At 43.9% G+C, this 25,468-nt stretch overlaps 1 protein-coding gene across 4 annotated transcripts in view; it reads right to left on the bottom strand.

Annotated features, from left to right (window-relative positions):
- SLC4A11 (solute carrier family 4 member 11) overlaps positions 1-25,468 on the bottom strand; it is a 172,388-nt gene that overhangs the window by 94,528 nt on the left and 52,392 nt on the right. For 3 of the 4 annotated variants that reach the window (XM_054028839.1, XM_054028837.1, XM_054028840.1), the window contains exons 3-4: positions 17,784-17,936; positions 940-986 (exon numbers count right to left, since the gene is read on the bottom strand). In XM_054028839.1, coding sequence (XP_053884814.1) covers positions 940-986; positions 17,784-17,936 — 200 coding nt within the window. The remainder of the gene's footprint in view (positions 1-939; positions 987-17,783; positions 17,937-25,468) is intronic. The other variant, XM_054028838.1, reaches the window with a different exon arrangement.

The raw sequence follows: 25,468 nt of genomic DNA, 5'->3' as shown, positions 1-25,468 counted from the left end.
GCTAAATTAGAGTGCCTAAGCATGGATATGGTTTCAGGAACCTAAAACAGGCACTTAAGTATCTAAATACAGATTTCTGCACATAAAGAATCCAAGCTTCAAAATCTGTCCCAAAATTATAATAGTTTTAATAATTATATTTATGTAATCTATTGGGTTTTGAAGGACTAGCAAGTCTTACTTTGGAGCTCGTGGGCGGGTGGGAAATTGGGGAATGAGTCAAAAAGATTTAGAAAGGGAACACCACGCATTTAAACGGTCTCTCTGTCAGTTTCCAGTTCCCACAGGATTGCAAAGATTCTAGATTGTAAGTGACATTGGGTAAGTTTCCATTTCCTTTGCAACACGCTTTCTGGTTGATTTACCTATTTATTAAATTGTTTGAAGTAATGCGGTTTTTATATGAATTTTTTCATTTCTCTGTTAGCACTAACATGTTATGGCCGCAGAACTAAGTGCAAAATAAACATTATTCGACAATAATCCTCTTTGGCTACACTGCTTCAAGGGAGTTCACTCCTGCTGAACCTCCTGAAGGCAGATCTGATTAGCTGGGATAAACAGGAAACTGAATCACACAGTTACAATGTCTATTGGGTGCTTTTGTTTTTAAGTTTGAGGAAAGCTAAGGAGACTGTATTGCTGAGTGCAAGCTTGGAGCACCTTTCAGGCAGTTTCATGAGAGCAAGCGATGAAGTAATATGGCCCAATAATAAGGATATTAGATTTTGATGGCAAAATAAATTGTGTTTGGAAAAGGAGGACAGTACATGGCTTTTTGGATGTAAATAGAAATAAAGGTATTGTGAGAGACAAGGCATTGAAACGTCTTCTGATTAGGCCAGAAATGATCAACTTTACTTTTTCTATTAACATATTATGATTTACAGGAGCGAGTTAAAAAGGATTATTAACCAGTTGAACAAAACTGCTACTTACCTTTCTAGATGTATGTAATAAAACACAGCCAGCACTTTCACTTTCTACTGGAAAAGAATTTGAGAAGAATTTTACAATCATAGGTATCTGACAGGCAACAGGCATCAAATGAAGGTTTTGCAAATATTCTACAATATAATGCAAGGTGAAAGTTTATCATTCTACTGACAAACAAAGCTTTTTGGTCTGACATTGACAACATTTAATAATCTTTCCAGACAAATTTGTGACTGCAGCAACAAAAGAGCTATTCAGTGTGCAGAAATTTTCTTCAATATTGAAATCAACACACAAAAAATGGAAATAAGTCAGCAAAATGCTTCAAGCTTCTGCAAAAATATGATTTTTTCCATTAGTGACAAGATTATTTTCATCTAATCCCCAATCCAGTAGGTAAAATATACAATTGTATCCTACACATCTGTCTCGCATTCAGGTTTACTGACAAAATGTTTCAAAGGATCAAGAGTATTTCCTCATTTAGAGTCCAACCATGCATTCACAGTAATTAATGCAAAAACCTCCTATTGACTTCAGTGGAGCAGTTGTGACAGACTGTGACATGACGACATGGAGACAGGATGGGAAAACATCACCACCACCTACTTATAAATGATCAAACTCTATGGCATTACCTTGACAAGACCAAGAACTGCAAACTATTTTTGGAGTTTTTGTCGACTTATTTTGTGAGTAATATTACACGCCTTAGAAAAAGGCACTGAGAAAGTCATTTGAATGTGATTCTGTATTCTAAATTCTTACCTCTGTTTGCTAGCTACACAATATATAGTAAAGCGATTTTTAATTTGTTACCTAAATTATGGAGAACTGCATAGGAAATTCCTACTCCCAATCCTCTCCAAACAGCAAAATAAATTCATAATCAATTAAGAAAATTTTGCATATCTATAGCTGTTGGTATGAAGTAGGAAACACTCTAGGAAATACTTTCTGCCTCCATACATTTGTACTGTAATATTAAAAAAGAGTGTTTACCTCTGGTGTATCAAGTAATAAGTAATTTCCCATGTATGTTAACCAAAAAGACAGTTGAATGGCCAGTGGATAAAACATCTGCCCTATATTTCAGAGGTCTGAATTCATATCTGTTGGGATTGCACTTCTGTTAAAAATTCCTCCTTTCCTCTTCACAGTACCAAAAGCACCACTGTATTTTCAGTCCTTTATTGTTTTAGGACACAAAAATAGAGTGAAAATGCATAAACAACTCTTCCACGATGCCACTGAGTTTAATGGAAATATGGAACCCATCTTTGTTGAAGAAGTAAAAAGTGCAAGAGAACTTCTGTATGTGGAGCCATGACTGGGTAGAGTACAATCAGGGCTATTAAAAGCTACTAATCTTTTCTAAATTGGCTTTTTTAAAACCACATCTTTAAATGGCTGAACTGCTTCTATTATCTTATTTTTATATGCAAAAATATTTTGGATCCACTCCCCCTCTCGTTTACAAGTACTACCTGGGCCACATCCTCAACTGGTGCTCTGCTTAACTCCGTTATCTTCAGTGGAAATAAAGCGGATTGACACCAGCAGAAGATGGGGTCCACCAGACACACAGGCTATGTCTTCACTGCAGAGTTAACTTGAGTTAAGCACTGCTCTAGAGCAGTGGTTCTCAAACTTTTGTACTGGTGACCCCTTTCACATAGCAAGTCTCTGAGTGCGACCTCCCCCCACCCATATAAATTAAAAACACTTTTTTATATATTTAACACCATTATAAATGTGAGAGGCAAAGCAGGGTTTGGGATGGAGGCTGACAGCTCGCGACCCTTCATGTAATAACCTCGTGTCCCCCGGAAGGGTCCCAACCCCCCAGTTTGAGAACCCCTGCTCTAGAGAGAGCTGCCACTCGGTAGAACACTGGAGCTACAGAAAGCAAATGGCTCGGTGCACAGAATGATTTTATTAGCAGCTGACAAGTTGTGCACAATTGAGCACATATATCCCCCCCGAGGTAAAAGTACTACCACGCTTGAGTTAAGGGTTTAGCGTGTGTGGATGGACCTCAAGTTGGGGCAACATGAGTTACAACTCAAGTTAACTCTACAGGAAAGACAAGCCCGCACATGCACCCCTTTAAGCACAGTGAAATATTATAAGGCAGTTCAGATGTAATAACTATTTGCCATAGAGAATCTCAGAGTGCAGAGGCTACACCCATTTCTTTCATCAATCGACTAGTTATTAAAGTGCAATTAACTTTGAAGTATTATAGATTATGCAATTCTCCATATGAAAGTTATGATCATTAAAATATCTTTGCCAGGAATATTTGATTTATAAGTCATCTTTACTTGAAAATGGCATTTAGTATAAAAACGTAAGCCTCCAGTGACCAGAAACAATGAGCATTTTCCCTAGGCTTTTATAGTTGCTCTTCATTATTCCCAAATGTTTTCCCTTTACAATCGCCTCCATTTACAGTCTAATTACACAGGCAGAAGTGTGCTAGAGAGACTGGGAATCAGTAAAAACAGAGAGGAATTCAAAAGCATGCAATCGGTGGCTCGAGAAAAAAAAAAAAAAAAAAAACACAACATCACCACTCAAAGAAATGAAATGAGACTCAAAATAAAATAGATCTGTGGGTGTTTGATTAGCTGCAGTCTGTCCTTGCTCCATCCTTACAGAGGTGCATGAATCTAATATAATCGAAGTTACACTTCGCCACTTCATGACCCTCTCTGTTCAGCTCATCTACTAACTCAGCAGTAAACCAGTCCAATTACCATCAGCAATTCTCTCAAGTAATCTTCTTGAATGAACTTTTTTGCTTCATCATCAAAAGCAAGCAAACGTATCTCTGATTACATCTTCTGGACCAGCGCCATTTAAACTTCTCATCAAATATCCTAAGGAATGTATGGAAGTTTTATAAGGCCTGGAGCCTCATTCATCACAGTATCCAAGAACACAACTTGGATGCTTTCCCAGGAAAGGAAGCATATCATGCAAGTCTTCCTTGTTAATAACACTGTCCCGTTCTGATCTAGTGGAATTCTTGAATCTGAAACTGAATGAACATAGCTAACACACTGGGGCATGTGTGTTGCAGGAGCTTCTTAGTGGCCTTTGTCTTTGTGTGTTTTCTTGGATTACTGGATCTTGGTGCTTAGATACCCCAGACTGAGCTAACACAGTATAAATTAGAGCTAGACAGAATGCATCAAACACGGATCTAATCTGAACAGCTGGAAGCAGTTACATAAAATCATTTAATTTAAAAAAAGAGGGTGGGGGGAGAATAGATATTTTTAAAAATATCTAAGAATGAACAAACATACCACGGTCATTTTGTATTTTCAATTCTATTCTTCATGCTCCTCCTTGCTGAAAATAAAATTTTAAAAATCCCAACCAAGAATGTGGTTTGAAAATCTATTACGAAAAAATAATAAATATAGTACTTTCATTACCTTTACATATCTCTGCATGTAGCAAACAGAAACCAATAATAGGGCAAGGATTCTAACCTTGCATTTGTTAGACTGTACTCCGGTTTGTCTGGAGATTTTTTTAAAAATTGATCAATTAAAAAAATCAGCGAATAAACCCCAGATGTACATCAGAACCTGTGCTTAGGTATCACACATTATGATTTGTATCACATACACACACACACACACACACACACACACCGGTTTGCTCAGATGAGCTGTGAGAAATTCATCAGGAGTTTAAAATACTTTTACAGTGACCATGACAAATTGCACCATGTTGAAATTCACACTTGTGGCTTTGCATATGGGCATTCAGAACTCCCAGCAGTGCACCATTGCTTTTCTCTGTTTTATTATAGTATTATCTAGTACCTAGAACAAAGACTCCTTCCAACCATCTGCAGTGGCAAGCAGACTTTAATAGGACAGATTAGCTTCTACATCTTAACAAGGATGGGTCTGACATGACAAAGATTCATAAATAGGATGATTGGATGTTTATTATGACATTTACTTTATGCACCTAAGGGAAAAGTTTTCTCTGAGACAGCCGCTGCATAATCTGCTAACTTCCCATGATTGGGACAACCTGGAAATGCAAAAGAAAGTTCAGATTTCGTTTTTAAAGAGGAACTGCCAGAATTTTTCTATGCAAAGGCAGCCTTGAAAACAAACTGAATGGTAGGTTTGAAAGCTTGTTGCTTGCTTGTCACCCACTTTCTCTAAAGCAATCGGTTTACTCAAATTTCCTTTCCCCTCCTAGGCCCCCAGGACTGGCCTTTGGGGTCTGCAAAAATCACAACCATACGTTTTTGAGATGTCTCCACATTACGGGACAGTGCACAAGTTGTATGTAGACCCACCCTTACATTTAAAATCTCTGGGGCAGGGACTGGCTTTTTAGCACAGCAGTCACAGCAGAAGGGTCCAGAACCCAGTAGATTCCTCCAAGTACTAGCATAATAAAATAAGTCAACTCCAGCGAATAAAACTGAGCGAAATAAGAACAATTTCATTATTTTCTAGTTAAAAGTCTTACTTTCAGGTTTTGAAGTGATAGTGTTTGGGCACTTAGACAAAAGCTAATAATTCTGTATCAGAGCTGGTGATTTTTCCCCAAGGACTCAAACAAATTAAAACACATTTCTAACAGCACTGGCATGCACCCTGGACTGCAGCACCAACGACCATCCTGCCATTTTGTTTTCTTCAGGAGCTATGTAATTTGTAGGCCACACTTTTGACACAGAACACAGTGGGGGCACTGTGAGCGGTGACAGGAACTCAACTTACGCCACTGTTCTTGAGAGGGGCGCTCCAGCGGCAGGAGCTCAAACGGCTCTTCTGCTTTGCTGGTTGCCCTGAGTATTCACTCAGTGACTTTGTTGAGGGCCTTTCATTTCAAGTTGGTCAACAGCCAGCATTGAAAACCTGAGCCTCGGTCTTCCTGATTTCTAGCAGTGCGCTATCAGCAGCAAACGGACAAGGGATCAAGGCACTCAGCTTCACATGAACTTCTCCCTCCCACCCCCAATGTAACTCTAATTTTGACATTTAGATTCGGCATTGGGGAGAAAAAATGAGTTTGAGGATTTAAACCCTAAATAAAATCAGAGCCCCTAGTAGGGTTGCCAATTCTGACTGAAGCTATTCCGGGAGATTCCCCCCGCCCAACATGACAATGTCATTTTCTTAAAATATCCTATTAAAATCTTCTGGGTTGCTTTCAATAGTCACCGGGAAACCAATGCCGATTCTGGGGGACTCCAGGCCAATCCTGGAGGGTTGGCAAACCTAGCCCCTAGGAATAATTCTTCCATCTTCCCTCACAGGGATCTAATTACTATGAAATTTCTCAGGTGTAAGAGCAAAATTTGGTCCCCAATTAGGGTGACCAGATGTCCCGATTTTATAGTCCCAATATTCGGGGCTTTGTCTTATATAGGCACCTATTGCCCCGCACTCCATACTGATTTTTCACACATACTATCTGGGCCCTCTATCCCCAATGGTCACAAAATGATGCGGCTGCTGCCACTATCACGATTTTCCTTTTACAGTGGTAGAACCTTACGGCCGACCAGATGATACCCCATTGTATTAGGTGCTGTACAACATAAGCCAGAAGTTCTCAAACTTTTTTTTTCGCGGACCACTTGAAAATTGCTGAGGGTCTTGGCGGACCACTTCATGATCTTTCCAAATGTTGTTTGTACTGTTAGCTAACTATTTAAAGAGTTTTGGATAAACGTGCTATATAAAAAAAAAACATAATAATAAACTTTTTTGTTTTACAAATAAAAGCACACAACTCATTTTAATATCACTAGTCTTACCTTTCTAATGTGATGGATGTGCCCGCTCTCCCCTGCCACGGCAGCCCCCGAGTTGGAGCTGGGAAGGAGGGGGGGTGTCTCTCCCCCACCACAGCAGCCACAGAGCTGTGGCTAGGAAGGAGGGCCGTCTCTCCCTGGCAGCCGCAGCCCTGGAGCTGGGGAAAGTCGCCTTTCTCTGGCCGCTGCAGCCCTGCACATCCCAAATTCCCCCCGACCCCCTCTTTTCACCCACTGCCTCCTACCCCCTATTCCCCCCCCCCAAGGCTACCACCTCACCTGATGTGCATCTTCTCCAGAGTCCAGGCACCTAATTAGTGGAGCCACGCCTGCTCCACTAATTAGCTGGGTGGCCCTTCATTCTGTTGTGTGCGGCCGCCCAGGCGCGCACTTTAGAGGGAACTATCCGCGGACCACCTGAATGGAGCTCGCGGACCACTGGTGGTCTGTGGACCACAGTTTTAGAACCTCTGACATAAGCAATGGCATTCCCTCCCCCCCAAATAGCTTACATTTTAAGAGCCATAATGAGTGAATGAGAGAAACGAGTGAGCTTGGGGGTGGGGGAAGGTAGCAGGGTAACAAGTCTAATGGGATGTGCATAGTTCTTAGCCGGGTGATCACAGCTCACTGTTTGTCTAGCTGTTAGTTTTGAGGGAAAACTGGAAGGGGAGCAATGCGTTGGCTTGATGAATTCTGACTGGGAGTTTCTCTCATAGAAGGTGTGGAAGGGGGGAAAACGCACAAAGGCACTTGTGACTAGAGAAAGACACCACCCCACTTCTGTTATTAACTGAAATGTTCAGACACAAATCACTATGCAGAGCCGATTCTCTTGAAATAACAGGTTTTGATACCTGCAAGAGAAATAATCTACTGATCTGGCCCTAACCATCGTGCTGGAAAATACTCCATTTAAAATCTGCTCAAATAGGGCACTAAATAAAACTCTCACAAAAACATCTAGGCTCCCAGCCGCCTCTAAGCAGATCCACTGTGAAGGAGCTAGGATTAGCACAGACCTCTTGTATAAATACTTGCATTAGGCTCAAAAAGAGGGCGTGTGTGGGGGTGTGGGGAAGGGGGGTTAAGTTTGTAAACAGTGCTTTGAAAATACCCTGATCAGGAAGCTCGAAGGGAGACCACCCCTCTCCACAATGTGACAACACAATTGGTGTATCCACTTTCCATTATAGTATAGGAAACCCTAAGAGCCCAACATCCCACACTGACATCACACTTCTAAAATAGGAGTTATCAGATGTAATCCCTGGGTCAGCATTGTGCCAGTAGACATAAAAAGGCCTTTGGTATTCATGTGAGGAAATGTGACCATTGTGTGTAGAAGGATACCCAGTCAGGCCCAGACCACTTGTCTCTGGCCACTACTCTCCCTGGAATTCCTTGGCGCCACCACGGTATTCCTCATCCCCGTTTAAAAAAAAAAAAAAATCATCTTAACAGGGGCCTGACAGCATGCTGGAAAGCTGTGTTTTGCTAGTAAAGCAGCAGGCGAGTGTGTGCACGCGCGTGTGTCTCTGGAGTGTATTACAGGAAACTGTTGGCTCTCGGTATCTAGGAATGGTCTATTGTCTAGAGGGTGGAACAATCTTTATAATTTCTTGTGAAGTGTAAATTGTGTTCTATTATTATTTCTAACAAAGCCACATCCTTCCTTCAGATTGATTTTTCACCAGTCACTAATAACCAGGAATTTTTTTTCCCCTTCAGCTTTCAAGCACAAAAAACATTCAGGCTTCCTTGTTGCAGTCAGGGGCATAAATAAGTATTTGCTATTATGAAATGTACAGTTTGCAAACAGATGATAAAATGATAGCAACTAAAGCCATGAAGCTCATGAACCTCCAACTGAATGGATCGCTCTGGTTTGAGTTCTCCTTTCTCCCTGGGCATTCTTTGCATACTTCGATACACTATTGTGGCCTCTGGAGCATGGGGTTGCAAGGAACAATGCAAGAGTCTAATTCCACAAGGGTTAAAGCTCTGTTGGGACCTGCAACTCTTGGATACAGAGCAGAAAGGGGGTGCTAATCCTGTGGAGGACAGACTGCTCCCTACATGGGAGATCAGAGAGGGAAAGTGGGAAGAGGAGGAGTGGCTTTGACCGGGGCAGAATTGCTACAGAGGCCTATATAGAAAGCAGGTAAGAAGGGCATTTCTTTGTGTTTATTGTGCATGTCTACCCAGAGATGCAAGTACATTGTAAACTCCTTTGCTTTTATGTTTGCAAATATTAAAATTAGTCTTGAAAACAAGCCTATAGGAGATCTTGCCAACCCTGTATAGCCTCCTCCATTGCAAACCCCTCACAGACTTCCCTACTACCACCAATTCCTTGTTCAAACCTTTCCCATCCCCCCAAAAAAGTTTTTAAGAACCAGAGTTTCCTAAAAGGCAGCAGCTTTGCTGAGATTGTTCTTTTATACAGCCTGAAGATATCACACACACACACACCCCTTCCCAAAACACCTTATCGACATGATGAGCAATAGCAAGGCCCCAGGCAGACATAAGCAAATACCTGTAATCACCTCGAGTGCTTCCTACCAGAAATAAACACAGCCATTCAACAGTACAGCCGATCTACCTCAGCCAAAGACGATAGCATCCAATATTCAAATTCCACGGGCTGAAGAACGAGCTTGATTGGGCGCTCTCCAGCAACCACAAGGAAGCAACACACATGTATGTGAACAGGTTCAGCGACCCAAGTGCCAAAACTGAGCCAACCTTTAGTATCTGGGCACCTAGGCTGATTTAGGCAATGGGTGAAAGCTGGTTTATACAGTAATAGCCTGGGCTAGCTAAGATTGAGGGTTTTTTTTATAATGTATATTCTATTTTTTAGCTACACCCTTCCCTATGGTACAGAATTATATGACAATAGTTAATTAGTTGCCATAATTTTATGACCCATGCTATGCTCTGCTGCTCAACACTGTTTAAATCCCACGCAAAGATATTTTAAAATAAAAATTATAGCAAAGAGCATCTAATTATGCATGTACTGAGCTGTATGCCCATTACATGAGGTTATTAACTAGAAAGGATCATAGCAGAGCTGTCACCAGGTCCATAATTCTACTCTATTAGTTTACACTTCTTTCAAGCACTTATCCCCGACGGCTCTAGGTGCTTTTACAAGGGATTATTATTTGTTCTGGACCCGAAAGTGGGGGAGGTGCCTTACTCTGATGTTCTGGGGATTGCCCAGAGCAGTAAGGAGTTCGGTCACCTCTTACCTATGGCTCAGAGCCAGGACACCAGTAAACAGCCCCCAAGCATAAAGTTTCACCCTGGCTCTCACCAGCCCACTTATTCCTTGCAGGGTGACCCCAACAGGCCTGCTGCTCTCAAGTCGCCCCAAATCCATCCTTCTTGAGTTCTTAACTAACAGACACTCTGACTTTCCCCCTCTGGTTCATCACCCTCCCCCAGCCCCCCCGAAGGCGTGAAACCAGCCCCCCAGACACCACCTTACTTTGGCACACACGCGCCATAGTTTGCACACCAGAGACCTGCTTAAGGTAAAAAATTAACGACAAGTTTATTTCATAGAAACATCACAGATTCAGAGAGGAAATCATAAGAAAAAGCAAACGCATGCAAATTACACACAAAAAAACGAACATAAAAACGCAACTTCAGGCTTGACGCTTACCGTATATACTCGTTCATAACCGAAATTTTTTAGTAAAAAAGGGAAGCCCCAGAGAAGGGGGTCGGCTTATGAACGGGTATAGAGAGGGGGAGGTGGGACACAGCCCCTCCCCCAAGAGAGGAAGCAATGAGAGCCAGAAAGGAAGAGGCAGGGCCAGAGTCTCTCTGCTTCTGGCCACGCTGCTCTCCCCCCAGCCTCCGAAGCAGCTGCAGCTCCGGGGCTGGCAGGCTGCAGCCGTGCCGCTCGGTCCCACCCCCCAGAGCAGGCAGTTGCCGCACTGCCCGGCCCGCCGGAGGCCTAGTCCGCTGGAACATGCTGCAGCCGCGCCGCCTGGTCTGGCCCGCCGGAGCAGGCTGTGGCCGCACTGCCCAGCCTGGTGGAGCAGCTCCAGCCAGGCCAGAGACATCCTCCCCTGGCCCTCCCCAGATAAGGTGGGAAGGGGAGAGTATGGGGGTCCCAGGCTAGGAGTGGGGTCATGTGGGGGGTGGTCACAGGGGTTACTCCCCTGACCCCCAGCTTCTCCCCCGCAAAAAAATTTCCCCACCAGTTGCTGTCCCAGCCCTCAGGGTAAGCAGCTGACGCGCTGGGACACTTTCTTTACTTAGTTTTACCTCCATGCCTGCGGACGCTCGAGGTAAACAAACCATCTCGGCCCACCAGCGGCTTATCCTGATGGCCCGGGAGCCAAAGTTTGCTGACCCCTGAATTATAGGGTCGGCTTATGAATGGGTCATAATAATTTTCCATTTTTACTTATCCATCTTGGGGGTGGGGGGGGTCGGCTTATAAATGAACCAGCTTATGATCGAGTATATACGGTATATTAGAAAAGGGATTTAGTCTCATATAAGTTACCTGTTGTCACAGAGCAGTTTCCCAGAATACACTCTGTTATAGAGGGCATCCAGCGTTTCACAGACAGCTCCCTGCTTAGAGGCCACCCCTCAGAATGAAAACTTCCGTTTCTTTTTAAGGGCTCCCTCCCAGCTTTTCTTTTCTCCTGGCATGGTGACTCATAGTTGCTTAGGGTGGGGAAATCTAGCACAATGTTTTCCCATTAACCCTAATGGCCAACCATTTGTCTCTTCCTGGTTATATAATGCTAGGTGCTTGGAGCTAGTCTCCTCTGCCTGGGGGAGACAGATCCTCCTCCCCCACCTGGCTGACCACCGCCTTGTCGTGTGGTGGAGCTGAATGTAGCAGCATAAATTATGAGCACCGTTTTATACCTACTCAAATACATGAATTCATAACCACAGTCTGTATACAAGTCATAATGACCATCAAATTCAGAACATTACAGGCTTTCATAAAAAATCTTACTCCACATGTTTTCATACACAAGGACATTGTATACTACCAGTTGATTCAACTGCTTACGCTTTGGGGTTCAGACACCCTGTTCTCCAGTTGGGGTGTCCGGAGCCTGACTGTCACACTTACAGAATATCAGGTATATAAGATCCTTGCCCCAGAGAATCTGCAATCTAGAATTTGGATGGCTTGAGCACCGAACAGAGGAGACTAGTCTACATACATAAGATTGCAGTAACTATTAAGTTATCTCCTGGACATCTCATTGTGGCTATTTTTTTTTCTTTTTTTTTTCCTTTTTTTTTTTTTTTTAAGTTTGCTTCATGTCACAAGTACTGCAAAGAACTCCAGATACAGAGGATTAAAATATTATTCAGTCAAAATTATAACAACCATGTTTGATACCTCTTCAACAAATGGCTAGCACAAGAGACGAGCATCTCATCATGCATTACAGATGATAGATCCAGGCTCCCTCCGAACAAGGAGTGGAGTGACATCTTGGAAAGGTTCTTGCAAGCAGCTCCCTTTCAGTGATTTATATTCCGACACCAGAAGGGACCAATGTGATCGCCTAGTCTGACTTCCTGCAGAACACAGGCCATAGAACTTCCCCAAATTAATTTCTCTTGAGTCAAGCTGTTGTTAGCTCAGCCACTGACACTGACTGCAACAGAGGTTGTATGACAAAATAGCCCGACCCACAAGAAAGTTAGTCACTGAGTAAGTTACCAAGAGGCTTTATTAAACTTTGACAAAATAGGTAAATTAAACCGTGAGCAAAATCCAGGTGTAGATGTCTTCTATGCTTTTAGTAACATCATTAGAGCCTTAATCATTCTTATGAATCTTAACTTCAAAACACAGCTGGAACTTTCACATAAAAGTATGATCTGAAGTCTGTACATGTAACCTAGATTCATAGCTTCCAAGGCCAGATGGGACCATTGTGATCATCTAGTCTGATCTCCTGCATAACACAGCCCACAGAACTTCCCCAAAATAATTCCTAGAGCAGATCTTTTAGACAAACATCCAACATTTATTGAAAAATTATCAATGACTGAGAATCCACCATGACCCTTAGTAAGATGTCCAATGGTTAATTACCCTCCCTGTTAAAAATTTGCACCTTGTTTCCAGTCAGAATTGGTCATGCTCCAACTTCCAGACATTGAAGTAGGTTAATACCTTTCTCTGCTAGATTGAAGACCCTACTATTAAATACTTGTTCCCCACGTAGGTACCTATAAACTGTACTTACGTCACCCCTTAACCTTCTCTTCGTTAAACAGATTGAGCTCCTTGAGTCGCTCATTAGAAGACGTTTTCTAATCCTTTAACCATTCACAGGGTTTTTCTCTGAACCTGCTTCAATTTATCAACATCCTTCTTGAACCGAGGACACCAGAATTGGACACGGTATCCCAGCAGTGGTCATATTAATGCCAAATATAGATGTAAAAATAACCTCTCTATTCCTATTTAAGATTCTCCTGCTAGACAAATTCAGACTGGAAATAAGGCATCTTTTCCTTTAAAAAAAAAAAAAAAAAAAAGAGATAATTAACAATTGGAACAATTTACAAAGGGTTGTGGTGGATTCTACATCACTGAATTTTAAAATCGGGATTGAATGTTATTTTCTACAAGATATATTGTAGGAATTATTTTGGGGGAGTTCCCTGGGATGTGTTATACAAGGTATCAGACTAGATGATCATAGTGGTCTCTTCTGGCCCTGGAACCTATGAATTAAAATTAGTCATTTGGCCCTCCCAACAACATACGTGGTGTGGATTATAGACAGCCTGTGTGAACACAGGATCGTTTGTGCTGGCAAGCCTAGAAATAGAATAGCTAATCAAAGGAAGCAGAATCATCTGACCAGCCTTCTTGGAGGTACACAATTAATTATCCAGGATTTCTATGATTTGCTTACTGAAGCTTCAGTGTTTATGATTAGAGCTGGGTGAATTTTTTTGGACAAATTAGTTTATTTGCTGAAAAATGCTGTCTCAATCAACCCAAAGCTATTTGCAAAATTGAGATGAATTCAAAGAATTTTGGCCAAAAATATTTTTCAGGACTTAGATCCCATTTACAACAGGAGAGGTAGAAGCGCCCTCCTTGTAAGTTTAGCCCGGTGGTTAAGACAGTCACCCAGGATATGGGAGACCAGGTTCAATTCCACCATTGACTTGATCTGGAGAAGGGATTTGGACACAGGTCTCCAACACTACAGGAGAATACCCTTTCCTCTAGGCTCTGGGATATTCTGGTAAGGGGCTCTCAATCTCTCTGGTTGAAGTTGTTCCACTTGGTATAAAAAATCATTGGAGCAAGGATTTGAACTTGGCCTCCCACATCCTGCATGAGTCCTAACTACCAGGCAAGAGTCATTCTCACTTCTTTTGTTAGCTCAATGGCTATTCACGGTCATTCATAGTGGCAATTTCTAGTTGATCAATGACCGTGAATAGTCATTGGGCCAGGGCAAGACTGAGGTTCTAGAATGGATTTTTTCAATTTGATCAATTTTTTTCACGATTACTGGGTTTATGGATTTTTTTCTTTTCCTCTTTATTTTTTGGAACTGCCAGCAAACCAAAACAAATCAAGTATCAGAGGGGTAGCCGTGTTAGTCCAGATCTATAAAATATGAATAAGTGAATACCCCACTTCGTCAGACGCATGCTCCAATACATCCGTTAGTCTTTAAGGTGCCACAGGACTCTCTGTTGCTTTTTACAAAACAAATCAGTTATTTGCCCAGAACTATGTATAACGTGCCAGTTACATTTGCTGCCATGACAAAGGTATTTGAAGTTACAGTTGCACAGAAACACGACACAGATTTATCAAATGAAGACCTGACCTGGGACCATGTGAATACATGTAAATCCTGTGTCCTGTTTTCACACATTCATTTGTATTGGATGCAGTCATTTTATGCATGTTTGTCCCTCTCTCCTTTTATAGATTACAAGAAAAATACAAATTAGAAACAAGACAACAAAACACAAGTGTGACCAGGGCTGGCTCTGGCTTTTTTGCGGGGAGGGCGGGGGGGGGGGAGGGGAGGGCGGCCAGAGCCCCCGGGGGAGGGCGGCGAGCCCCGCTCCGCTCTCCCCCCGGCGGCCGGAGCCCTGGGAGGAGGGCGGTGAGCCCCAGTGGGGGCTCCGCTCTCCCCCCGGCAGCCGGGGGGGGGAGGGTGGCAGGAGCCCTGGGAGGAGGGCGGTGAGCACAGGGAGCAGGGCGGCGAGAGGGCGGCGAGCCCCAGCCAGGGCTCGCCGCTCTCCCCCGGCGGCCGGGGGGGAGGGCGCCGGGGGGGAGGTCGGCGAGCCTGGCCGTGGCCCCGCTCTCCCCGGGGGCCGGAGCGCCGCGCCGCCCCCCTCCAGGTGCCGCCCCAAGCACGAGCTTGGTGGGCTGGTGCCTGGAGCCGGCCCTGAGTGTGACGTTCAAATCAGGAAACGCAGTCCCGCTAATTCACTACTGTTACACCCACAGTGTCTGTCTACATGGACACTGCATAGCCCTAACTACATGAACATACGCCCCAGGCCTCTGGAGGAAATGGAATCACTATGTCGGTGTAAGAGGGCACTAACATCAGTGTGAGCACAGCTACAGTGTGTACAGATAGAATTAGTGAGCTGTCAATTAATTGCAGTTAACTCACACGATTAACTAAAAAAAAATTATCACAGTTTTAATCGCACTGTTAAACAATAAAATACCAATTGAAATCTTAACTATTTTTGGATTTTTTTCTACACGTTCAAACCTATTAATTTCAATTACAACACAGCATACAAAGTTGACAGTGCTCACTTTATATTATTTTTTATTACAAATATTTGCACTGTAAAAATGGCAAACAAAAGAAATAGTATTTTTCAATTCACCTCAGTCAAGTACTGTAGTGCAATCTCTTTGTTGTGAAAGTGCAATTTACAAATGTAGATTTTTTTTTTGTTACGTAACTGCACTCAAAAACAAAACAATGTAAAACTTTAGAGCCTACAAGCCCACTCAGTCCTACTTCTTGGTCAGCCAATCACTAAGAGAAACAAGTTTGTTTGCATTTACGAGAGATAATGCTGCTCGCTTCTTATTTACAATGTCACCAGAAAGTAAGAACAGGCATTCGCATGGGACTTTTGTAGCTAGCATTGCAAGGTATTTACTTTCCAGCTATGCAGAACATTCGAACGTCCCTTCATGCTTCGGCCACATTCCAGAGGACATGCTTCCATGCTGATGACACTCGTTAAAAAATAATGTGTTAATTAAATTTGTGACTGAACGCCTTGGGGGAGAATTGTATGTCTCCTGCTTTGTGTTTTACCCGCATTCTGCCAGATATTTCATGTTATAACAGTCTTGGATGATGACCCAGCACTTGATGTTCATTTTAAGAACACTTTCACTGGAGATTTGACTAAATGCAAAGAAGGTACCAAAGTGAGATTTCTAAGGATAGCTACAGCATTTGACTCAAGGTTTAAGAATCTGAAGTGTCTTCCAAAATCTGAGCGGGACAAGGTATAGAGCATACTTTCAAAAGTCTTAAAAGAGCAACATTCCGATGCAGAAACTACAGAACCTGAACCACCCAAAAAAGAAAATCAAACTTCTCCTGGTGACATCTGATTCAGATAATGAAAATGAACATGCATCGGTCTGCACTGCTTTGGATCGTCATCGAGCAGAACCCATTATCAACATGGACGCATGACCTCTGGTAGGGTGACTGACGCATGAAGGGGCATATGAATGTTTAGCGCATCTGGCTCGTAAATAGCTTGCAACGCCGGCTATAACAGTGCCATGTGAACACCTGTTCTCACTTTCAGGTGACATCGTGAACAAGAAGCGGGCAGCATTATCTCCTGCAAATGTAAACAAACTTGTTTTTCTGAGTGACTGGCTGAACAAGAAATAGGACGGAGCGGACTTATAGGCGCTGAAGCTTTACATTGCATTCAAAAATAAAAGTTATTTTTTGTACATAATTCTACATTTGTAAGTTCAACTTTCATGATAAAGATTGCACTACAGTACTTGTATTAGGAGAGGTGAAAAATACGGATTATTTTGTTTTTTTTACACCGTGCAAATATTTGTAATAAAAATAATATAAAGTAAGCACTGTATACTTTGTATTCTGTATATGTAATGGAAATCACTATATTTGAAAATGTAGAAAACATGAACAAATATTTAAATAAATGGTATTCTATTACTGTTTAACAGTGCGATTAATCACGCAATTAATTTTTTAAAATCTCTTGACAGTCCTAATAATTAGGTTGCCTGCCTTATGTTGTCCTAACTCTGTAGTGTAGACCAAGCCTTACAAATGTTGATGTGAAAGAGAAAAGTTTTGTTACTGGAAAACAACCTATTTTATTCAGATTCCACTGAAAAATGCAAGACAGAGCTTTTTCTGGCATCCAGCCCACAGGTATGGAACTCACTTCTAGAAGAGGTCATTATGATAGTCCACCTCAGTACTTTCAGAGCTCAAGAGAAAACCCACTTCAACCTCATTTCACCACCCCCTCACACTCACTGAAAGTAAAAAAACAAAACAAAAAAAAGAGAAAACTTAGTGTACACGGAGGTATATGCTTTCAAAAATGGGTCCTTTAAATCTGTCTCCCAAGTCCACTTTTAGAACTACACCTATATAAAATGTAGGTGTAGTTATGTACATAAAATACATAAAAATATCTCGATTTTCAAAAATGCTGAGCACACAGCAGCTCTCACTGAAGTCAATGGGTGCTTCTAGGCATGCACTTGGGGTCAGCTTTTCAGAGCCTCAAATGGTATTTGGGTATCTGTCATTGAAAGTCAATAGTAGTTAGATGGCTAATTGATGTCTGTGACTTTGAAAATCTCCCTTGGATACCACAGCTTTTGTTGGGCAAATACATATCAGGGGAAGTCTTCAGTAGAAAAATAGGGAGATCAAGGCAGGCATAGTTTGACCTCCTCACATTTCAATAAGGATTGTAGAGAACACAATGCACTTACCAGTTACATTCTGTTGTACTTCCAAATTGACATTCACAAAGAATCTGATGCTGTCCCCGGAAACAATTGAGGAATTTACAGTGTCAAAGAGCTCTTCTCCTCCTACTTCTTCTTTGTTCTCACAGCCGTCATCGGTGTCACATTTAAGATAACCTGCAAATAAAAACAACACGTCTTCATTATACTCTTTGCCCTTCACAAGCAATCAAACCAAGACCACAAGGAAAGGTCCCTCATTATATCAAGCCCTTTTCACGAGCAAAACAAAAAGGAATATTTTGCAATTTTACTTTGTGGGTGATATCTCCTCAAGCCTGAAAGAGGATTTGCTACTTCAAAATTGTTACATTATGGCGTTCCTCACATTCAGAAAGCATATCAGACAAGAATAGAGCTCTACCATGGCCTTGGAGAAGAATGCTGCCCTATATGTTAGCATCAGTAAACCTCTAAGGCCTTCTCAGGGGCGGCAAGTTATATAGGCCTGTGGTGCCCGTGCTCCAGGAATATTCAGGGCCTCGGGGCCCGGCTCCACCAATGTTCTGGGCTGGGTCTCTCCCCCGACCTCACCTGCTGCCCCTGTGCGCCTCCCCTGGAGCGTCTCCCGGCCCCACCTGCCGCCCCCGGATGATTTAAAAGGGCCTGGGGACCCCCAGCCACCACCACCGACAGCACAGTGGGGCTAAGGTGGCTTCCTGCCTGCCCTTGCTCCACACCACTCCTGGAAGTGGCCAGCACATCTCTGCAGGACAGGGGCAGGACTTGGACCCATTCTGGGCACCACCAAAAATTATACAAACCTGCCGCCCGTGGGCCTTCTCTATACTACGGGGGGAGGGGAGGGCGATTGATCTAAATACGCAACTTCAGCTATGTGAATAACATAGCTGAAGTTGGTGTACTTAGATCTACTTGCTGCATGGTCCACACTACGCTATGTCGATGGGAGAGCATCTCCCGACTCCCCTTGCACTTTTCGTTCAGGTGGAGTACAGGAGTTGACGGGAGAGCGATCTGCCGTTGATTTAGTGGGTCTTCACTAGACCCGCTAAATCGACTGCCGATGTATTGATCATGGCGCATCGATCCCCCGGTAAGCATAGACAAGCCCTAAGACTCTCACACAGGCTGTAGTAGCAAATAATTCAGAGAAGTCAAGTAACTTGTGTTGAAAAATATTGCTCTAAAAAAAAAATATATATATATATATAAAATACAACACATTACGTAAATAGTAAAATTCATTTATATACGCTATATGGAAACATCAAAAATGTATTTGCTTATTGTTATGAAATTCCTTTTTTCAAGCATTAATTGTGCGACTATAGCACTGCTGAAAGGGGAAGGCGCAACAGTCGTGGAGAATGAAGCTTCCCATTTGGCCGCAGAACAGACGTAACATGAGTAGCAGCAGCGCAAGCGTCCCTACAAACCTAAAGAATGTTGTTCTTTAGAGGCTGGGTCTAGTTATGAGGAGGCAGGTCAATGCCAATGTGCACTCAGTACTTGATCTCTATTATCAGACTGCCAACGATGGTGCTAATTAATGCAGCATGGGTAGGGGGCTGTGATGTTGAAACTTGTCCAACTGAAGCTGGAGAACAATTCATCTTAGACATGCCACTCAAAAGCTCTGAGATGGGTGGAGGGGGAGAAAAAAAAAATGTAGGCCCCATATCTGCAAAGCACAAATGCATCCATCATTTGGGGCATCAGTCTATCTTTCTGGGCTACCAAACAGATGACCTACAAGTGAGCATTTCTATTGCTCCATTCATGTTCCAGTGAACCCATCCAAGTCAGAAAGCCAGGGTTTACCATTTACTCTAGCTTCTAGCAATACAGAAACTTCACTTCGGATTTGTTATTTGAAAACTGAAAGAGCTACAAGCATTTTATCTTGCAGGGGAGGAGGTAGCGGATACATGAGAAGAAGATAAGTCTTAATTGTTGTGTCCTAATAGGGTAAGGAACAGGGGCAGGGCTGATCAGATGAGATGATACACCGAAAAGGCAGACAACTTTATTAATTACAAGAGACAACTTTAGATCCTTCTGCAGCATTATCATTATAGCTTAATCTAGTCGCATTCACCACTTCCTTTTATTACAAACCAACTGAAATACCCTGGTGCAGTGTAATTCTTCAAATCAAATGTGATGCATTAACAAGTTTTATATTACCAGAAAAGTTATTTAGGCAATTTCCACCCCTTTTGTGGCAAGTAATATATAGCACACAGACAAAATATATGGACATATTTTATTAATGTGTTTTTAGAGACAACAGCAAGCTAAAGCAACTAGTTTCAGAACAGAAACAAAAGCCACTTGAATAGAAACCAATATAACATTGATGGAACTTTTTTTTTAAATCCTCGTAAGAAATCTAGATGTAAAAAAGACTGCCAAGAAGAAGAGTTTGAACTCAAATACATATTTCAGGACATCAGGCTGACAGTTTGCCACCACAAAACAAAGAACTCCCTAATTTCGAGACCGCAAACAGGAACTCTAAACTATGACACTTGAACTTCAGCACTTCCTGTTGCAAATTATCTTTCGAGGCTTGTACTTGCACAATGTGCTGACTCAGAAGATACCCATTATGCATCTTCTGGTTTAGGATCAGAAGCCTACGCCAGCGTCCATTCTGCAAAAAGGAGTTCATTGGGTCTATTCAGGTTTTTATGTAAGGCCCACCACCTCAGAGGAGCGCTACCAGGAGTCTCTGAGTGCACCTTCTAGAACAAGAATGTACAAAACTACCTACATCAAAAAAAACACCCCCAAAGTTTACTCTTCATTGTCCTTCCCCACTATAAGAAACAAGTTAAGTACTTTATTTCCTCCCTCACACACACTTTTTCTACAAATGGTATAATGGACATGCTTAACCATTTCTACAATTTCAAATTATCCTACTCGAGGGCTCTGGGGGAGAATGTATTATTCCCAGGACCAGATAATAATGTTTTCTGCTTGGTTGTCAAAACAGCAGCTTTCAGGCAACCCTATTCCCCAGCTTCTTCTTCACAGTTCACCATGATTTACCTGCAACTGCTCATGGGAGAGGGAAAACGCAGAGATGATGCATGAGGGGGGCCTAGAGGGTCACACAGCCCCACCAGATTTCAGTCAGGGTTTCCCACCCGGGCCCTCTCCCTGTGCAGCAGCTCCTGGAGCTTGCAAGCTGCAGCCATGGGGAGAGGGAGCAGCAAACAGCTGAGAGCTGCAGGGTGGGGTATGCCTGGGGATTGTGACCAAGGTTGCCAATTTTGGCTGGACGTATTCCTGGAGGTTTCATCACATGACAATCTTTAATTCCTGGAGATTCCAGAACAATCCTGGAGGGATCCTGTATCCATCGTAGCATTGCACTGTGGTGGCTCCATCAGCAAATTTTATTTAGGCGGTGGAATGCCCAATTAATCTGGATAGTCTTCCCACAGTTTCTGATGCAAGTCCATCCATTGCAAGGTAACTTTGTGGATTGAAATCAATCCAATTTAGACTAAAATGTCTGTGTCCATGATGTGGTGTTAACGCTTGGAGGAGACAAAAGCTAGATCTCCACTGCTTGAATTTAAGCCAGTGCCACTTATGGACATTTGGGGAGAACTTCATGCCACCGTCTCGGCTTTGAATCCTAGTCTTCCCATGCAGATGGGGGCCAGTTGGCAAGTATTGAGTCTTCGGCTGGTTGAAATTATCAGTGCCTCCTTTGAGGAGGGCAGGCTGTCAATTGATTTAAAAGGAAGCATGTGTTTGGCCTGTGCTCAAGGAAGGTCATCTTTCGACACTGGCAATCTAGCCAATCGGGATCTAATTGATCATTTTTGTTTAAGGTTATAGAACAGGTTGTGGCAAGAAAACTCTCAGAGCATTGAGATTGAGCTGGTTTCATTTAACTTTGTCAATCAAGGCTCTGACCCAAGTCAGGCACAGATACTGCAATTTTTATGCTGGTTGATGATTTCACTGCTGGAATGGATAATACCTGGTGTCCGTGCACATATCATTAGCTCTATCAGCTGCCTTAGATACTGTGGGTAATTAGGTGCTGTTGACTCATTACAGTCCCTGGTGGAAGTGGACAGGGCTCTCCACAATTGACTTTATTCTTTTCTGTCTGACAGATACTCCAGAAGATTGCTTGGGGCAATTGCTATTCTTCCCCAAGTTGCTTCCTGGTTCTTTGTTGTCACCCCTCTTATGCAATGTGTGCCGTTGAGGAGAGCCTGGTAAGGATTTATACTTGGATTACAATGATTTAAGTACATTGTTAACTCACAGCTTCGTATCTGACTCGCCCAGCCCAACGGAATGTGGTTGAGTGTCTTTCAATGTTTGAGTGCAACTGAGGCATGGATGTCCACAAGCTGGTCGATACTCAATTCCAGATAAGACTAAGCCAATTGCAGTGGGCTAGGAAAGCAATCAGATAGTAAGGGTATGTCTACACGGGCAGAGTTATATCACCACTCAGAGAGCGCTGAAGGGAAACCACTGTGTGTTCACACTGTCAGCTCCCTGCGCAATAGCATGTTCACACTTGCAGCGGTATTCGGAGTGGTGCACTCTGGGCAGCTACTCCACAGAGCATCTGTTCCTCTTCTGCTGCTAAGAGTTGTGGGAAGGTGGAGGGGGTCATGGGGCATCCTGTCCCAATGCCCCATGATGCATTGCTTCGTATCCAGCAATCCCTGTGCTTCTGTCTGCATTTGGTGCCATCTTTCAACGGGTTGCGTACTGCGCACTCTGCATCTTCGGTCTACAGGAATGGATCCCGCACTGTGGACCAATATGCTGCTCACTCTCACTAACATGTCACGAGTGGCAGTGGAGTTATTCCTTAAACTACAAAGGCAAGAGGAGTTCGACATTGATCTCGCCATGCATAGTAGCTATGACACGAGATTGCTTGTGGCATTCACGCAGGCGCTGACCACAGTGGAACGCCGCTTTTGGGCTTGGGAAACAAGCACTGAGTGGTGGGATCACATCGTGATGCATGTCTAGGATGACAAGCAGTGGCTGCAGAACTTTCCGATAAGGAAAGCCACATTTGTGGCACTGTGGGATGAGCTCGCCCCAGCCCTGAGGCACAAGGACACGAGAATGAGAGCTGCCCTGCTGTGAAGAAGCACGTGGTGTGGAAACTGGCTACTCCAGACTGCTACCGATCAGTCACTAACCAGTTTGGAGTGGAAAAGTCAACTGTTGGACTTGTATTAACAGAAATGTGCAGGGCCATTAATCGCATCCTGCTCTGAAAGACCGCGACTCTGGGCAAAGTGCGTGACATTTGCACAAATGGGCTTCCCTAACTGCGGAGTGGCGATGGATGGCACGCATATTCCAATTCTGGCACCACACCACCTAGCCATGGGCGTTTCACGGAAGCAGGCTGGTCTAGAAAGGTGCATGACACATGCATCTTTCGGACCACTGGCCTGTTCAGGAAGCTGCAAGTGGGGACTTTCTTCCCCGACTAGAAGATCACTGTAGGAAAAGTCGAAATGCCCATTGTGATCCTGGGAGACCCCACCTACTCCTTAATGCCGTGGCTTATAAAGCCATACACGGGGCACCTTGACAGCAGCAAGGAGCGGTTCAACAACAGGCTGAGCCAGTGCAGAATGACTGTTGACTGTGCTTTTGGCCGTTTAAAGGCCCGCAGGCACTGCCTGTATGGGAGGCTGGACCTGGCCGATGACAATATTCCTATGCTCATAGCCCCATGCTGTAGACTCCATATTTGTGACGGGAGGAGTGAAAGCTTCACTCAGGGCTCGACCGCAGAGGCTCAGCACCTGGAGGCTGAATTTGAACAGCCAGAGACCAGGGCTATTAGAGGGGCACAGGATCAGGGATGCCTTGAAGCAGCAATTTGAAGCTGAAAGCCACTAATATTTGTTGCTATGCTCGGGAGTGCAGTGCTTGCAATGCTAGGAGGTGATTGTGATTGGTGCAGACGATGCGCTGTGAAGGTTTCAGAAAATTGCCTGTTGCTTTACAGGGCTCTGTTTGCTTTCAATTAATGGAATAAAGATTGCTTTCAAGCCAAAACAATTCATTTATTAAAAACAATAACCGGAGGAGAGAGAAACAAAAAACAACCACATCAGCACTGAGGGGCATGGGGGAAGGGAGGGTCCCAGGAGGAGGTGGGGTCCCGGGACGGTTAAAGATTTGTGTACATCCAGGTATCATATGCAACCTTGTCCATTGGAGTACAATGCAGCGGGTACTGTACTTCAGCAGGGCTAAACTGCAGAGGGACGGGTGTTGAGTGCAGTGAGTACTGGGAGTCTGCAGGGCTGGACTGTGAGCGGGGAGGAGTGGAATGCCGCGGGTAGAGACTAAAGCCAGGACGCTGATAACAGTGTGTTGGAGGGGTCTGGGGCGCGCATGGAAAGAGTTTTGCGACAGTGGCTGCAGGGGAGGGCGGGCGCGGAGCTGCTCGGTTTGCAGTGCTGGTAGCGCCTGGAGTGTGTCCGCTTGGCGCTCCATAACGTTTAAGAGCCGCTCCATGGCTTCGTTCTGGCGCACCACGTTCTCCTTTCAGTCCCTCTTCTCGCTGTCCCACGTGTTTTTCGGCTGCGGAGTGCATCCTGACATCACACAGAAAGGCCTCTTTAGTTCTTTGTGGCCGCTTTCTAACTCTGCGCAGCCGTTCAGCTGACGATAACGAAGAGGGAGGCTGGGCTCCCAAGGTCATATCTGTGAAGCCAAAAAGGCAACATTTTACAGAAGCAGTATTGGTTACAACACAGAGACCACTGATTCAGTGATTTAAAACAGCCACTATTCACATACCTATCACTAACTGGCTGACCCCAGGCAAGCACACATGAGCTGCAAGACCCCCAAAATGGTGAGTAACCCCAGGGGCAGGGGAAATCAGTCTTCCAGGACTGTACTGTATACCGGGCATATGGCTTTTGGGGAGAGCCAGCACTTTGGGGCCTTATAATCATTACTTGTCCCCACATTTTCCACAGGCTGTGTTCATTGTGGAAGATATCTCGCTGCTGAGGGCAAGCAGGGAATCAAGGGAGGGTCTTCTTCAAGAATGCGGCTTCCACACTGGCCCTTATGCAGCTCGCCTGTGCGCAGCAATGGTTCCCCCCGCCATGATGGCAGAGTGGCCCTTAATAGGGCAAAAAACAAAACAGCTCTGCCAAAGAACCAGCGACAGCAGATTGCCCAGTATCTCCATGAGAGTTTCCTGGAGATCTCTGAGGCAGATTCCTGTGAAGCGAGGGAGTCAATCAATACCCTGTTCCTCCGCTCAGACTAGGCACATGGTGCTACGTGCATCATACAGACACAAGCCTGCTTTCTGCAACCCTCCTGCCCACAACTCTCTTCAGCAATTCCCAAGATCAAAGCCACTTACCAGGGGCCTCTTCTCCTGTTTGCGCTGCGTCAAGATCCAACAGCTGTGACGGGTTAGCCTCCTCCGGGGTAGAGAACAGCTCCTGGATACAAGCATCTCTGGCCTCTGAGTAGTCTTCTGCCTCTGGGTCCCTCTCCCTCTCCACATCCCCATCCAAGATTTCCTCCTCCTGGCTCGGTCCACTCTCAATTGGCACGTGAGCCACCAAAGTATCCACAGTGGCCTTCGCAGTGGAGGTGAGGACGCCACCGAGTATCGTGTCCAGCTCTTTGTAGAA

This window comes from Malaclemys terrapin, chromosome 5 (assembly GCF_027887155.1).
Source record: "Malaclemys terrapin pileata isolate rMalTer1 chromosome 5, rMalTer1.hap1, whole genome shotgun sequence".
Classification (NCBI taxonomy): domain Eukaryota; kingdom Metazoa; phylum Chordata; order Testudines; family Emydidae; genus Malaclemys; species Malaclemys terrapin.
The sequence above is the reverse complement of the archived record's forward strand: the minus strand, read 5'-3'. Positions and strand labels throughout refer to the sequence as shown.